The sequence below is a fragment of the Chroicocephalus ridibundus genome, chromosome Z, assembly GCF_963924245.1.
Source record: "Chroicocephalus ridibundus chromosome Z, bChrRid1.1, whole genome shotgun sequence".
In the NCBI taxonomy this organism is placed as follows: Eukaryota; Metazoa; Chordata; class Aves; order Charadriiformes; family Laridae; genus Chroicocephalus; species Chroicocephalus ridibundus.
In genome coordinates, this window is record NC_086316.1 from 45,951,473 (window position 1) to 45,967,856 (window position 16,384).

General features: G+C 38.9%; 1 protein-coding gene across 4 annotated transcripts in view; it reads left to right on the top strand.

Moving 5' to 3' along the window:
- PRUNE2 (prune homolog 2 with BCH domain) overlaps positions 1-16,384 on the top strand; it is a 146,766-nt gene that overhangs the window by 113,162 nt on the left and 17,220 nt on the right. For all 4 annotated transcript variants that reach the window (XM_063319587.1, XM_063319589.1, XM_063319588.1 and 1 more), the window contains exons 10-12: positions 5,418-5,497; positions 6,420-6,620; positions 11,081-11,257. In XM_063319587.1, coding sequence (XP_063175657.1) covers positions 5,418-5,497; positions 6,420-6,620; positions 11,081-11,257 — 458 coding nt within the window. The remainder of the gene's footprint in view (positions 1-5,417; positions 5,498-6,419; positions 6,621-11,080; positions 11,258-16,384) is intronic.

The window sequence follows — 16,384 nt, forward strand, 5'->3', positions numbered from 1 at the left end:
AGGAGAGCTACCAGGCTGGTGAGGGGTCTGGAGACCAGGTCATGTGAGGAGAGGCTGAGGGAGCTGGGCATGTTTAGCTTGGAGAAGAGGAGGCTGAGGGGAGACCTCATTGCCCTCTACAACTATCTGAAAGGAGGTTGTAGAGAGGTGGGTGTTGGCCTCTTCTCCCAGGTGAATAATGACAGGACCAGAGGAAATGGTCTGGAGTTGCGGCAGGGGAGGTTCATGTTAGATATTAGGAGGAATTACTTTACTGAAAGAGTGTTCAGGCACTGGAACAGCCTGCCCAGGGAGGTGGTTGAGTCACCATCCCTAGAGGTGTTTAAGAAAGGTCTAGATGTGGCACTTCAGGGCATGCTCTAGTGGCAGAGATTGTTGGTTGTTTGGTTGGGCTTGATGATCTTAAGGGTCCTTCCCAACCATGAAGATTCTGTGATTCTGTGATTAATATGAGCTGAGGTGATTTTATCTATGTCATTCCTTTTACTAATCATGCTTTGAAACCTGATAAAAACCTTCAACATCTTCTGAAAATTAGTAGTATAAGAAGTATAAAAATATTTTTCTGCATAAAGGGAAAGGCATGGAAGAAACATTATTGACTTATTTAGGAAAAGTGGTTGGCAGTTGTGGGCTCCACTTCAGATTAAACTTTTGCCTTGATGAGTACAGAAGCCTGGAAAATGTATATATACAATTTAAAGCCTGGCTGGTGAGCCAGTTGTGGGTTGAAACGGAGGGATTCACTTTAGAAAGGTGATGGTCACCGTTGAATTAGTGTTGCTCTCTTTTGCAGGTTGTAGGTACTCATTTATAGCAAGCCATTGTAGAGATTGTTTCAGACTAAAGAAATTAACTTCCTGATATGTCAAAGCTGCTGAGCAGCTTGGGAAACTGGTGATACATCACATATGACACCAGGGTGAGGCAGCACAGCCCATAGGGATTATGACATATTGCTGTGAATATTCAGAGCTGCTCTTTCCAAAATAGCAGAATGCTGCTGTATCTAGAAAAGTCAGGAAGGATAACTTTTTATTCTGAGAAATACTGATTTGAGCAGACACTAAGAATTATTTAAAGATTATTAATTTATTGAGCTGTAAGAATGTCTGAACCAAGAAAGAGCAAGGAAAGTATTTTGGCTTCCAGCCTCTCTCTCCTCCTTTCATAAGATCTGTCTCTGATCCACCTTTGAGAAACAGGGTTTTTTTAGCTACCTCTGAACAAGTATGTAGACTTGAATTATCAAAGCAAATATGCAGTAACTTGATTCCCAGTGCAGCTGATCCTTAAATGACTGGTCTGTGTACCACATAAAAGAAGTCATTTATGACACAAAAAGCTTATTTGACTTTGACCTCTGTTCCAAGTGAAAGAACCTTTTTTTTTTATCGATCCAGTAAATCATACCTGCTTAGAATGGACCTTTCTGAAGTAACTTAATTTACTTCTTTAACAAGGGGCATTCATGGGGCTTTGATCAGCCTGGTCTAGTGGGAGGTGTCCCTGCCCATGGCAGGGGGCTTGGAACTAGGTGATATTTAAGATCGTTCCAACCTAAACCATTCTATGATTCTATGATTAAAAGGAAGAAAAAAAGTGGTTTATTTTTCTAATATTTTCGCCACATCATCCATTGCATCAATTGCACCTGTGTGGAAGGCAAGGAATTTTGTAAGCATGATTTTGGAAGTATGTGAGGTAGTCTGTGGGAAAGGAAGAGGAGGTAGTTGCTTAATTTAAGTTTCTGGAGTCCATCTTGTATTACTAGGGTTCCTGCTGAGATCTGTTGAGGGCTTGTGCACAGCCAGAAATTGCTCTGCAAAGTGCTGAGATGCTCAGCATAGCATGCTTTCAAAATCCGTCAGAAAATGGGGAGCTGTGTCTGTAGAAGAGAAACTTTGTCCATATCTTGCTCGTTCTCGCACTGATGGGGACTGTGCAGCTGTATGTTGAGGTACAATGTCACAGAAGCCATGCGCTGTGACTAGCTTTCTAAACCCACCAGATATGAAAGATACCTGTATTGCCTATTGATTTATGACTGAACAAATATTAACTATGGCTTTTAAAAAATATGAACTTTCACTGAACATAGAGTATGTATGTCTGGCAAGGAATCTTTATTCTGTTTGGGTAAAGCACGAGAGATATGGGAAACTATGACTAGCTCCAGGGTCAGACTCCGTCTTCTCCAAAAAGCCTCTTGACTGTTTATTTGACAGCAAATGAGAACCTCACACAATGTAGAAAAAAAAAAAAAAGAAAATACAATGGATAACCTTGTGTCAGCAGTACTTTTGGTAACTGGGCTTGAACTGATTTTTAACTGTGTGCCTTGTCCCAGATCTTTCAGGACCACAGACTCTTGCTTCCCAAATCAAATATCCCAAAATGAACAACATGGATTATTGACATTAAAAACACTGTACCATCAAAATAATTCTCAAACAAGTTCTGATGCTGTTTACTTATTAATCCCTACGCGAGGGGTATATTTTTAGTATCTTGTGCATAGCAGTAGCTGTATTTCGGTAGAAATTCAAACAAAAGGATGTGAAACACATCTATCTTTCAGTCCCCTAGAAATGGACCATTCTTGCAAGCACAGCTGTAATATAGAAATCTGGTTTAACTCAGCTGCAGTGGTCCCACTGAAAGCAGAAAAACATGTGAAATTTGCGTCATGAAGGTGTAAGAGATTCTAGAGAAAGCAGCAATGCCAGCTCAGAGTACATACACATTTTAAAATAAAGATGCCACAGGGAGAAACGCGGTGTTGAGACAATCCTAGAAATTTCATAACTTAGGATAATTCTGTCCCAGGCATTGCAAAAATTTCAGGCAACTCTCAAAATTCTGAATTAATTACTAGTGGGAAATTGCTTTTTTCAGATTATAATTGTCACTATTTCTGTATATAAAGTTCAGTCATGCTCTTATCATACAGAGGAGAAGATGATCTTCGTGCTGCTCAAACATTTTTACAGGCTTAATGCAGAGAATAGTCTCTTTTAAATACAGAAAGCCTGAAAATTCACTGTCCTCCTGTAACTTACTCTTCACACAACTTGAAAGAAGAGCATTTCCTTTTACATAATTTCCTGCAGTGATTTCTGAAGCTTGTTCAGTGAGGGATTGTCATTTGGTGTGATAAGGCTGTAGGAGATTTTATAAATTAATGGTTTAAATATTAGTATCAAATCCCTGTTCTGTCTGGCCAGACTATACACCCTTGAGTACCCATAAATCATCATCTGAGTAGTCCTGAGCTGCTTTAATCTGAGAACTTTTCATAGTTTTATATTGGGAAAGGTTAATAATGCCCCAAATAAAATCTTAATCTGAATTTAACATGGATTTGAAGTTTTCACCCTGTCCCCACACTGTTTCCACCACTATGTTTTCTTACCTTATCCGGCTGTTACTTATGGCACTTCATTAGAATTCAGATTTGTCTCTGCTAAGTGCAGATGAATAAATTAGAGTTCATTACACATAATTTACTATGAATTGAACAGACACCAAAAAAAAAGCCAAAGACTCTAATGACTTATTTACATTTTCTGAGTAAATTGTGATGATATTCTGTGTATCGGTTTTCTGTACGGCTTCTGAACACAGATGATGCTACAGAGCAGAAATGAAGGAAATGGTACATTACAGACAATTTGTGCCGTACAGTTTATTCATGAGCAGGATACTTTGATCAAATTTCTTTGCTGCTCTACTGTGTACCCAAAGAGAAGGAATATTTCAAGCATTATTTGACATTAATTAGACATATTCCAGAATTGGCGTGTTTTGTAGAAATCATTAAGCAGTTAGTCTCTGTATTTGTGAAAGATGTACTCTACAATATGTGGGGATAAATCTAGTAAAATTAGCACGATTAATATGTGTCTGTTTTTATTGAGACAAGGCCTGCTCATGAGTTGAGCAGCACAAATATATTTGACCCTAGCATTACATTGCCTGTATTCTCCATGGTTCATGGGAAAGTTGGGAGTTCACTTGCTTGCCTGTCTGTATTGGGAATTGGATGGGATGAGACTAGAGGTAAAGATCTTCCGCAACTTTAAGCACGGTGAAGCCTTTGCCTCACTTACAGGCAGGACTACGTGTACATATTTATATGTAATCTACATGAAATTAATAAATCACAGAAACTATACTCATACTCTAATGGCCAGAAGAATCTTGTCTGCACACAGTAAAATAATAAGGGTATTCCTCACAGGGAAAGCAAGGGTGGGAAGAAACTGCAGGAGAAACAAGCCGAGCCTATTCAGACTCGTTCAGCTGAGTCTTTCAGAGTGGCGCTAGCTGGTGCTGTGGCAGGAAAAATTACCTTCTTTGCTCTAATCACAGCTCTGTTAATCACAGTGTAAAAATTGTCTGTTCTTCAGCTTTTGTAAAAAAAAAAGTTATTTTTTAAAAACAAAGAGTTTGGAACAGGAATATAGACAAAAATGCTATACCTGTTCTGATAAAATACATGAAGCTTTTTTGGAGTCGTACATTTTTACTGCAAATAGTTTGGAACCTGTCAAGTGTGTCCTGAAATGTTGTTTCCTATCTGCAATTGAACCATCCTTCCAGCAAGCAATTTGTAAAAGACTTGAATAGAAAATAGACATGAAAACAGTTCAAGTCAATTCACTTTAAACATTAAACACCTTTGTTATTTTTTTCACCACTTAATGCCTTTTACTTGTCTTCCTTAAGTATGTTAAATGTAATTTCTTAGTGTCTCTCTAAAAATGGAGTCTAGGTGGGATATTTTGCAACGTTTTAGACTTTGAAAATCTGTAATGTAGGGTTTGTTCTCACTTTCGTGCTTTGTGTAGTCTTTCAGTGCAGGACATCAAGTGCTGCGGTATTACAAAATGACTGATTTGGGTCAGAATTGCTCTAAAATACAAATGATATCGAAAGAATTAAAAACCTCACTCATGGTCTCATTTTTGCTATACAGGAACTGTATGTACAACAATGAAAGTACTGCTATGGAACTCTTAATTGTGGTGTGCAGTTTGCAAAGAGTAGATGAAGCTCCCTGCAATGGTGTTTGTGGTTTGCCAGATGACAAAACACCAACTTAATTTGTATAAAATGAGAAACATTGCTGTTTGCCAGCCTGTTGTTATTTAGTGCTATGTCTTGATCCAAGTAAAAGCAGATACGTGTGACCTATAGTCTCCAAAGGCTGCATAGACGTGTAAGGGGTAAGAACTGCACAGTGGAACTACAACAGCTGTGTTCATTTCTCACTTGCATCAATTTGTGATCAGACTTCTGAACTGGCTATGTTGAGGAAAATTCCATTTCTGTGTGAGACCACATGAGCTGTATTGATAGCAAAGTCAATCTCTGCATCTCTTTAAGATTTTGCTTTGTATTTTACCTCTCAGGTTGGTACAAGAGGATGTGGGAATGGACATCCCCTATGCTGAGGGTGTATTAAGCCCCAGTTCTACAGAGATGAGACCCGGTGAGAGAAGCTCTTACTTATTTTCTTAATTATATCTTATTCCCTTGGTATTTAATTATGCAGTGAGAAGGATGTTTCTGTGCTGGTAAAGAATCAATTCAGTGTTAAAAAGAATCAGTGTAAAGTTTGCTTTATTTAGTCGATTTTCTTCTTCACTTGAGAAATTATAATTGCGGTGTGCCATTTTCTCTTGTGCATTGTTGTCATCACTCGTTTAGTCCTTGTGAAGTTTAAGTAGTCTCTATTATTTATCTCATATTTGACTACTGTCTAAGTGAACTAGGTTAGCATTAGAATACTTCAGACTGAATAGCTTGAAATGTGCCATACAATGCTGTGTCAAGGGGCAAAGCCATACCTGGCTTTCGTCTTGTTGAAGACAATTTTTATTTAGGACCAATTAAGAGACTCAGAGGTATTTTTATTTCTGTTACCATATTGAATAAGATATTGTATAGTTAAAACCAAAGTCATAGCTACTTGCAAATCAGCACCATTCGAATAGTCGCAAGTGAGTAAGAAAATAAATATTTACAGAGTATTTTCACTCGTATGAGCTTCTCCAGGACTCAGCAACATCTTGGTTCATAACTAAAATGATTTGTATATTGCTCTTTTAAATTCTTAAACATTGTGGGTCAGGGTATGTCCAAGGCTTGATTTTTGTCTGTGGCTTGCAAAAAAGTGAATCTGGATTTTGCATAATTTAAGAGCTCGCAGCTACATCTGCCATTGCTGTAGATGCTTATTTTATTTTTTTAAATATTAATGTTGATATTTGCATTTTATGTTAAGCGGTCTTAAATGCTTGGTGTTACTAAAATTGATCTGTCACAATGTGTTTGAAGGTGATTCTTAGGTATCTGGGAGGCATGTTGTATGCAGAGGAGATAAAATTCTTTTTTTCTTGCCCTTTTTTCAGAACCTCCCAATTCTCTTGATCTTAACGGTTCCCATCCCAGAAGGATAAAGCTCACTGCTCCAAATATCAATCTCTCTTTGGACCAGAGTGAAGGGTCAGTACTTTCTGATGATAATTTGGATACTCCAGATGAAATTGACATCAATGTAGATGACCTTGACACTCCTGATGAAGCAGACTCTTTTGAATACACTGGACAAGGTAATGTTCTAGGTTGAAAATGTAGGGTTCATCTCTGTTTCTTTACTGCTTATGTGATCAGCGTCATGTCTGTCAAGATACGAATATGCTTAAAGCATTTGAGAGTTAATGCTAGGAGTCCAGATATTTTTACTGTCTGATATTTTATAACCTTTCTTCCCCTGTGTAAAGTAATGCATTTCTACTTATGCAGAGAGCTGAAGGAAATAGTACAGCTGATCAAATAAAATAAGAAGACCTACCTAGAGAGAATCAAACTCCAAGTCCTGTCTTTGTCCAGTACCATAGGACTTTCCTGAAAAGAGTTGTCCAAGAAGCAGAAAGCAGTTGTAGAGAACACTATAGCTAACCATACCTTTGTACACCTCTGGCCAGCTCTAGATTACAATTACATCAGTAGTAATTAGGTATATAAACTGGTGCAAAATATGTTGGCTGACATAAGCTGCACCAAAGAGCTTGCAACGTATAAATGAAGTAGACACAGCGTGGTGGGAGAGGTCTTTTGTTAGTGAGAAGGGTCTTTTTATATCCATGGAAAGCTGAAACATGGAAGGTGTGTGCATGGCATGGTAAAGATAGCTCGGGTGGTGGAACAACAGAATTCCTCTTTCCACCAATTTAAATATGCTTTCTCATCAGGCCTAGTTCACTGTATAGATACATACTGAAGTGCACAATGGACACTTCACTCTTCCTGTAAAATTGCTCTGCATTGTCTCACTCACTTTACTTACCCTCATGATGTACAAAATAGGGTGTTAACACTCACTGCTTGCTAGTACCTGAAGAACCGTATAAGAACTGTGTTCATTAATGTGAATACATAAAGATCATAAGCTATTTGAGGGGAAAATGAGTGTTACCATTTTTGCAACCTACAACAGAAAGAAACTTTAAAAATGGATCAATTTAAATGGAATTTTCCCTTGCATTCACATTCTCTATTGCTAGTGAGGTCACTGTAATTTAAAAATTTATCCTCTTTTGAGCATACAAGAACAGTTGCATCAGTTTAAGTGATGTTGCTAAAGAGGCATTACTGTGTACTCAATCATGCATGAGCGTCTCTAATGTCACTTCTCATTAGAAGGCTGATTTCCTTATGGGTATCTGCAGAGCATAGTGATGAGTTGCTTGATGGTTAGAATATTTTGTAGCAAAGGTTAAAACTAGCGCGCACACACACACACGCATACACGCGCTCACACACAGAGCAGCCTGTGCTTGCAGTTTTAGACTGTTGTGGCCACTGTGTGAGAGCAAAAATCTCTGTCGGCAGTGGAACAGATTTTGCCTTTAAGCCCTCAAGCAAATAAATGCAACTCCAGTGATTTTGGTGGCAGTTATATTTATGGCAGGCATTTCTCCACAGCTTTTTTTGTTGCTTTCTACATGTGATGATTCATCTCTTTGCTAAGATTGGACCAGTTTCCCCAAACTCCTAAGTGAAGAAGAGCTCAAGGTGCCTGTGTTTTTGGTGACATTTTTACAGTTGTGTAGTGTGACTTTAGACATACTTAATCGGAAAAATGTCCTCCACTTAGATGACCCAGAAACAGAGGGTAGAAAAGGGGAAAAAAAAAAATCACAGTTTATCAAAATAGGCCAGCAATAAAATAAGTAGGCTATATATTACAGGAATCGGATAGCTAAGAGTATAGTCGTAAGAACTGGTGCAGAATGGTTTATTTGCATGGTAAATAGCCTTTGTTATCTTTGTACTTCTGTGACTCTACTGTTAACCAGTATGCGCTCTGCTGTTGCCAGCACTCATAATCTCCCACAGATCAGTGTTTCTAGGCGGTTGTGCCAAACCCAGGGAAGTAAATACTGAAAAGACATAGCTGTTGTGATTGTAGAGAACAGTGATTTTTAGCCTGTGAATTCAGCTCACACTGCTGAAGGTCCATTTGAACTGTAAAAGGTAACTGAGAAAAGCAAGGCTGTTGTCATTATTCAGGGGTCCACCTCATTGCTGGAAAACTCTAATACAAGAAATATTGAAACCCATTTGTTTAAAAGAATGGTCAAGAAGGGTCATCACAACTGCAATGTGCAAGAAAATAGATGAGAGCAGAAATACTAAAGTACTTGTCTTAAACTTGCACCTAACTTATTTAGGGATTGGTCGATCATCACTTTCACAGGGGTTTTTTTGTCACTAATACCTTGCATTTAAACATTCCCTTTCAGAACCTTCTCTTGTTTCTGAAATGAGCTTTTTATATTATTACATTATATGACATAAAAATTGCATTTCTGAAAACCGTATGTGCGTATTAGGTGGAGGCCTACCCCCAGATCAGTGATTTTTGGAATGTAAAAGAGTGTTTATTATTTTGTCTGCAGATGTTTATTTTCTTCCTGAATTTCACACACTGGTGCATCTTTTTCTGCAAAATCAACACACCACGTAGTAAAGCATAGCCACTTCTTCAGGAGGAGGCGATCTACTACCATTTCTATAAAAAATAATTAATTTGGACAGTTCCAGCATTGTAAGTTTTATCAGGATCTCTTTTCATAGTTTTTCATCATTTGCAGTTTCACCACCAAAAAAAATATTATCAAACGCCAAATACAATTTGGGGTAGTTACCTAGTCCAGCCTCTTTTCACTAAAGCTATTCTGCCAGCTACAGTTCTCTCCCTCAGCCATGTTCTTTCCACCCTCTGAGCAAACAGCTGACTAAACAATTTCCCTAGGCTGTTCTGATAATCCCATCTATCTATTCTGAAAGCACCTGAGCTGCATAATAGCATCTCATGAGGACTCTATATCCGTAAAGGAATGGACCACCTTGTGATGACCTGTCAAAGTTTGCATAGCTTGACTGCATGCGTGTCATTTTCATATTGTTTCCTGTGGCACCTCTACAGGATTAACATCATACAAAATTGCATTAAGATATCCAGGTTTGGAGGGAGCGGGGTTATACATTTTGTAAACTTATTCCCAACATCACGGACTATGTGATATTTCAAAACTGAATGCTAAGTATATTGTTAAACATCATGAGCATTGTACCCTGAGAAGGCATGAATACGTACTTTAGCTCCACAGTATATAATCTGCTGATCAGCAACTGGTAAACCAATTTGTTTCAAAATGTGTTCTTCACTTCTTCTTGTCATTTAAAGTAACTTCTTTTGGTTTATTCCTAACTTTTGTAGATCTCTCTAGTATTTTCAAATAAGATGTCTGATCCGCTTTTTATGTACACACGTGTATGTCACTATGTATGTCACTATATCTTTGTTCACTGCCACCTCACTTGCTGACATACATGGTGAAATTCTGGTCTTGCTTACAACTGCAGAGACAGAATAATACTTTAAAAAGAAGAGTTGATTTTATTTGTTTACTTCAAATGCGTGTAATGCATAAAATGTATATAATCCTTACTATGAAGATAAATTAATAATAAGCACGCAGCATCGAGGCACAGATGGTTCAGCAAGAATAATAGTATAAAAAAGGGATTATTTTTTTCCCATGGAAAAAAAAGTATGTTGTAACAATAACTAAAGAAGGAAATTAAATAATTCCAGCTGTGGACAGAATCACTTTTCATGTCACTTTTTCTGTAACCAGCTATTAAGTTTGAAGAACTGGAATGCAGTTAAATTTGTTGTTAAGGGCCATCTTGTCAATGTGCAATGGAAATGTAGATTTTGTTAATTCACAGCTTTTCTGAAACTAAGAGTATCCAGCAGAGAGGCTGTGCTATGAGACACGCAGTTTAATTTTTGTGATCATCGTGTCTGTGGGCTGCATGTGCCTGTTCTCTCACGGGTGCTGGTATGAACAGGCCAGATTGCTTGGCTGCTCTGTAATTCTCTTCTGGGAGGGAACTGGTATTTAATCTCACCCAAAAGGTGCTGAGGGAGGCAAAAACTGTGCTTAAGGTATATGAGAAGTCAGCATTATCTGACGACTGAAGCAGAGGAGGACGGGCGTTCTTCATATTTGCTGGTGCCAGATGTGAAGAGATTGGAGACAAACCGGGAAAAAGTTGAGAAGCTGTAGCTCTGTGGTAATTTCTCTCTAGACAAGAAGCATCACTGTGTTCATTTTTAGTTCCTTGTTTTGCTTTTTGGTATAGTTCTCACACCTGCAACACAAAGACTTTTAAAGACCTGCATTGCAGTACCTCTAGTGAGCAGCTAGTCAGTTTTACTAGCTGGATGCAAAAATGCAAAAATCCCTCGGTGGTATTCTGCATAGTGATAATTGTTGCTCTTCTTTTTATGTTCATAGTGGTGAAAAGTTTTTTTAAAAAAACCCCAAACTTCTCATTTATTGACTGTTAGATGATCAGATTCTGCTCTTATTTATACCAGTGCAGATCTAGTAAAAATGCAGTTGATTTCAGTCATCCATTTCAAATGTATGTAACAGAGAAAATATTTAGAGCTTTTACAGGGAGATGTAATATACACAGTTTTATTTTTCAGAAGAGCAGACTGCTACTAAGGATGCTTCCCAAGAGGAGTCTGAATCAATTCCAGAGTACACAGCTGAAGAGGAGCGAGAGGACAACAGGTTATGGAGAACGGTGGTTATTGGAGAACAAGAACAAAGAATTGATATGAAAGTCATTGAACCTTACAAAAAGGTCATTTCACATGGAGGTAGGAAAACCCTGAATGCATTTTTCAGATTGATGTAAAAAAAAAAATCATACTTTATTGGGCATGATTTATTTCTATTTCAGTTCAGTTATCATACTGGCAAGGGGACAGAGACTTTTATTTTTCAGTCATGGCTGAAGTGAACCTGGCTTTCAATTCAGTGTGACAACGACCAATGAGTATTTTAAATACAAAGCAATTTCAGGAGCAACAAACAAACTGACATGCATGTGTCAGTAACAATCTGGTCATTGTAGGGTAAAACTGTCTTAGAGTAAGGAAAAAAACTACTGTCCTATAGAAAAAAAATTTGAAAAACTTTTTCTGTGGATTTTGGCAAAAGTTTTTGCAGGAGGAATTATAGTCCTCTGTGATTTGTTGAATGATGTATATGGGTGCACAGATCTAAACAAGTAGAGTGGCAAAATTAAAAAATACAGTTTTCCCTGGGGCTTCCATTCATCTGGCTAAGCTCCTTATGTTATTTTTCTGCCATTTATAGTTGTCAGCAGATAGGATTTAATCAGCAACTGCTTAATGTTTTTTTCACGTAATTTGTTAATGATTATCAAATCACATATCAAAGAAAACATTTAAAGTAGGAAAATGGCCTCATACGCTTGCTATATTGTCTCCTTTGCTCATCTGCTCCTTTACCTCCTCAGGGAATTTGTAGTTCTGGTGTTGCTAACACATTTCTGTATAAATTAATTCAAGTGGACAAATATTACTATAGATAGTGAAGGAAAAAAATGAAACAAAGCTTTTTTAGTGCCTTTTCCGTGGTGTATCAGGTTTAGATTATCTTTGGATTCTATACGTTAGGAGGACACTGTTTGGCAGCTGTTAAGTAAGGTATTAAGTAAGGTTAAGTTGCTCTATTCCTGCAAAAACTGAGGCAGGTAATTTAGGATCTCAGAGGTAAGATTTGTGAATTTATATGAGGATGCTTCTGTCACAGTGTTGCTGATCCGTAACTTCATTTAAAGGTAAACCAGTGTTTCGAGTATATTTTCAGTGTTGAATTTCTCTCTGGTAAAAGTGGCATAAATAAATTATGCTTAATTATATTACCTGAGGATGTGGTTCTCAAATTTGCACATTTACATTAAAAGCAGATAAATGCTATTTTACGGATGTTCACAGTGGCCAGTGTGCAGAAAGTTTAGTCAGAATTAGTAAAGACGTTTAAACCTCCAAGCATTTTCCCACTATAACAACACCATCCAAGATTTATGAATATGACGACACCTCAGACACAGTTTAGCAAACAGACACAGATGGCATAATTTAGGAAACAAACATAAGATATTTTGAGCCCTTACTAATGGTGTTTATTTATATGGTTTTTGTATGCTGTAAACTACTCTAGGTACATTTGTGGTGAAAACTGTCATCTACAGGTCCTACTAGATGCTGATGTATAAATTTATATCAGCTTTTATGAAAAATAAATACCAGTCCCTTTTAGTGAGTGGAGAAGTAGCTTTTAACTGAGCACTGTTTGAGTGTTGAACAAAGACTAGTTCCAGTGGCAGACATATCTGGTGGCAACATAATAACGTGCACTTAGCGATGAAAGTCTAGGTCATTCAGCTTGGTTCTCAGTGTAAAATAATCAGGATTCAAATTTTACATGTCTGATACCTTGTTTTGTTAGATCACTCAAATCTTAGATAAAGAACTTCACGTTTCTTTTACTTTTGAATGGGTGATGGTCACTAACTTGGGCATTGTAAAAGAAATGGTATGAGATGTAATGATAAGTTTCAGCCCACCCCTGGCTAAATTGGAAGTTTTCCCTGAAATCTAGCCATATCAAACCGAGTTAAGGACTGGATTACATTCTGCGTTTATGAAGTGGCAGGCTGAAGATGTGAAAACAAAATCATTTTGATGCATGGGTCATAGGAAAACTTCAGGCAGCTTGAACAGTTTATACAGTCTGGCAGCTAGGCCTATTCTGTATGATGTTCCCTTTGGCAATACTTTAATATCTTTGGAGTGCTGTGGAGAGCCAGAAATCTTTCCTTTAACCTCAAGTGTAAGAACAGAGTCTGTATAAAATTAATTAATTGCAAGTCAGGTTAAGCACCTCTTAAGCATCTAAGATTCAGTGATCTACTCAACATTCCTGCCTGCCACATAACAGATAACAGCAAATACAGCATCTAAATGGTAGCCACAGAGTTGGAAAGAGGAGAATAAACTTGTCAGTCTAGGTGTGACATTGCCTTCCACGTATGTTGATGGAGAAATCTCTTAGAGATCTATCTCTGCATAGGCTGACTGAGAATTTGGGCAAATGTTTTTTGCCGGCTTCTAGTGATGAATTAAAAAGCACTTCTCCCTTGGGTGAACATTCCTTCTCTACAAGCATGTGTAAGAAAAAGTGGCTTAGATTTATCCGTGGGTTTTTCTTCTGTTTGCTGTTAGGTGGCATCTGCACATAATCATTTTGCTTTACATGAACTGCAAACAGTGCTGTGTAATTTAGTGGACACACCTGCCACAATACGCTGTCGCTGCAAAACCCCTGAGCCAGCTGGACTGCTTTATGGCAGCGTGATATAAATTGTCGTGTCATTTAAGGATTTTTAAATTTATGGAAGGAAGGAAATTTCATCGCTATTTGTAAAGCCGAGGGGGAAAAATACTGCTTTATTCCATAACGATTTAGCTGAGGGATGAGCTAGAATGGGATTGGTGAAATGAGTACTGTCTCTTTGAAAGTATGTGGATCTATTGAGAAGGTGAAAATGTAAAAGAGATTAGTATTAAGTCATGAGTGTGGGGGGTGGAGTTCTTTTCTCTTTGTTTCTTTTAAGAAGACTGGTATATTCCTTCATGTCAAACTCCTAAAAGGTGAAGGTTCTGCAAACAGAACTGGAGTTTCTTGGCCCTCCCTGTCTACATCCTTGCTAGAGAATGCGATGCTACCGTTTGAATTTGACCTTGGCATCTTCACTTGGACACCAAACTAAATAACCCATACCTATATGTGTAGATACACTGTTCATGTGTACTGGATCCTAACATGAGCTGGAGCTATGGCACAGCGTGCTATGTCACATGGTTTGAAGTTGTTATATCCACATTGGCTTGAACTCAAACTGTAATCCTGAGCTCTTCTGCCTGCCCGTGTCCTCCAACAGGATGGAGAGCGACACTGCACTGTGGGACTGGAGAAGATAGTGGACATGTGCTGGGCTGCTGTTGTACAGTGGCTTCTCTAGATCTGGAAGCCCAGCTGTAGATTAACTGGCCTTTGGAATTTGAGAGGCAGAAAAAAAGCTACTTCACAGTGCTGGGAAGACAAAAGATCTTGGAAGGATATGGACCATGGAAGAATAGAGTTCAGGCTCAGGGCAGAAAGCTTCCTGCAGTGTCCAAATGATTCTTCAGTGGATGAGGTCTAGGCTAGCTAGCATTCTCTACTCAGTGTTGGTGTTACTATCAACAGTATGTATTATCATCTTATCCAATGCATTATATTTTGTCAAATCTACCAAATTAAATTCAGAAAGAAATAGTCCAACATAATCCTTCAGCAGGTTGCTTTGCCAAGCCTTGATTTGAAACAATATGGCTCAAGGCAGGAGGAGACTTACTTCTGACATTCACATTTTTCTCTCAGAGGCTTGTCCTTTTGCTGCCCTTTGTAACTGGGGAAGCAGTGGTGTTTTCCTGTCCTTTAAGGAACAGCTGAGAACCCTGAATGAAGAGTGCTTCTGTGCATGTCTTGATGACTGGGATGGTGTTGAGACTAATCAGCTGTGGTTCTCCCTGGCATGGAGAACTTCATGGGCAAGTGTGTTGAAGCACCCATTTTGTCAGAGATTCTTTGAAGATCTCTACAAAGCCATGGAAGAATTTACTTCCTTGCCATAGACATCTTATCCTTATTTCAGCTAGCTGGGACTCAGTTTAGGTGTTGAGTGAGAAAGGAGAAAACTAACTAGTCTGTCACTCTTCCCTGGTTAGCGCACACAGATTGTGTATTATCTATATCACTATCTTTTAGAGAATTTTGCTTTGCTTGGCTGACTAGAATGCAAGAAGTTCTACGAGCATTTGAGTTAGGCTTGGATACTGCTCTCTAGCATCCAAAAAGCACTGTAAAGGTCTTAAAATGTCCTTATGAAAGTGTTCTATAGATGCCGGTATCATACTTTAATTCTGTCAGGAATGTGTTCCTGACATATACAGCATTCCTGTTCTGTCTCCAGCAGGAGAGAACTTGTCTCTGTCTCCAAGCAAGATTCAGAGTTTCCTTCACAAACAGTATCATCTCTCCCTCATGATTGGTTTCTCTTAGCTTCTTTTGAAAGGCTTTCAAGTCATTCTCCAAGTATAGAATCATAGAATCATAGAGTTGCTGAGGTTGGAAGGGACCTTTAAGATCATCAAGTCCAACCTTTAGCCTACCCTGACAAAAGCCACTTCTAAACCATGTCCCTAAGTGCCCCATCTACCCTTTTTTTAAACACCTCCAGGGATGGTGAATCCACCACCTCCCTGGGCAGCCTATTCCAATGTTTAACAACCCTTTCAGTGAAAAAATGTTTCCTAATATCCAATCTAAATCTCCCCTGACATAACTTGAACCCGTTTCCTCTCGTCCTATCACTTGTCACCAGGGAGAAGAGGTCAGCCCCCATCTCTCTACAACCTCCTTTCAGGTACAGGGGGATGATCACTTCCCTAGTCTGGCTCACCGCAGTATTCCTGATACAGGCTAGGATGCGGTTGGCCGCCTTGGCCACCTGGGCACACTGCTGGCTCATATTCTGCCAGCTGTCAACCAACACCCCCAGGTCCTTTTCTGCCGGGCTGCTTTTGAGCCACTCTGCCCCAATCCTGTAGCGCTGCATGGGGTTGTTGTGACCCAAGTGCAGGACCCGGCACTTGGCCTTGTTGAACCTCATACCATTGGTCTCAGCCCATCGGTCCAGCCTGTCCAGATGCCTCTGCAGAGCCAACCTACCCTCAGGCAGATCAACATGCCCGCCCAGTTTAGTGTCATCTGTGAACTTACTGAGGGTGCATTCGATCCCCTCATCCAGATCATTGATAAAGATATTAAAGAGAACCGGCCCCAGCACCGAGCCCTGGGGGCCACCACTT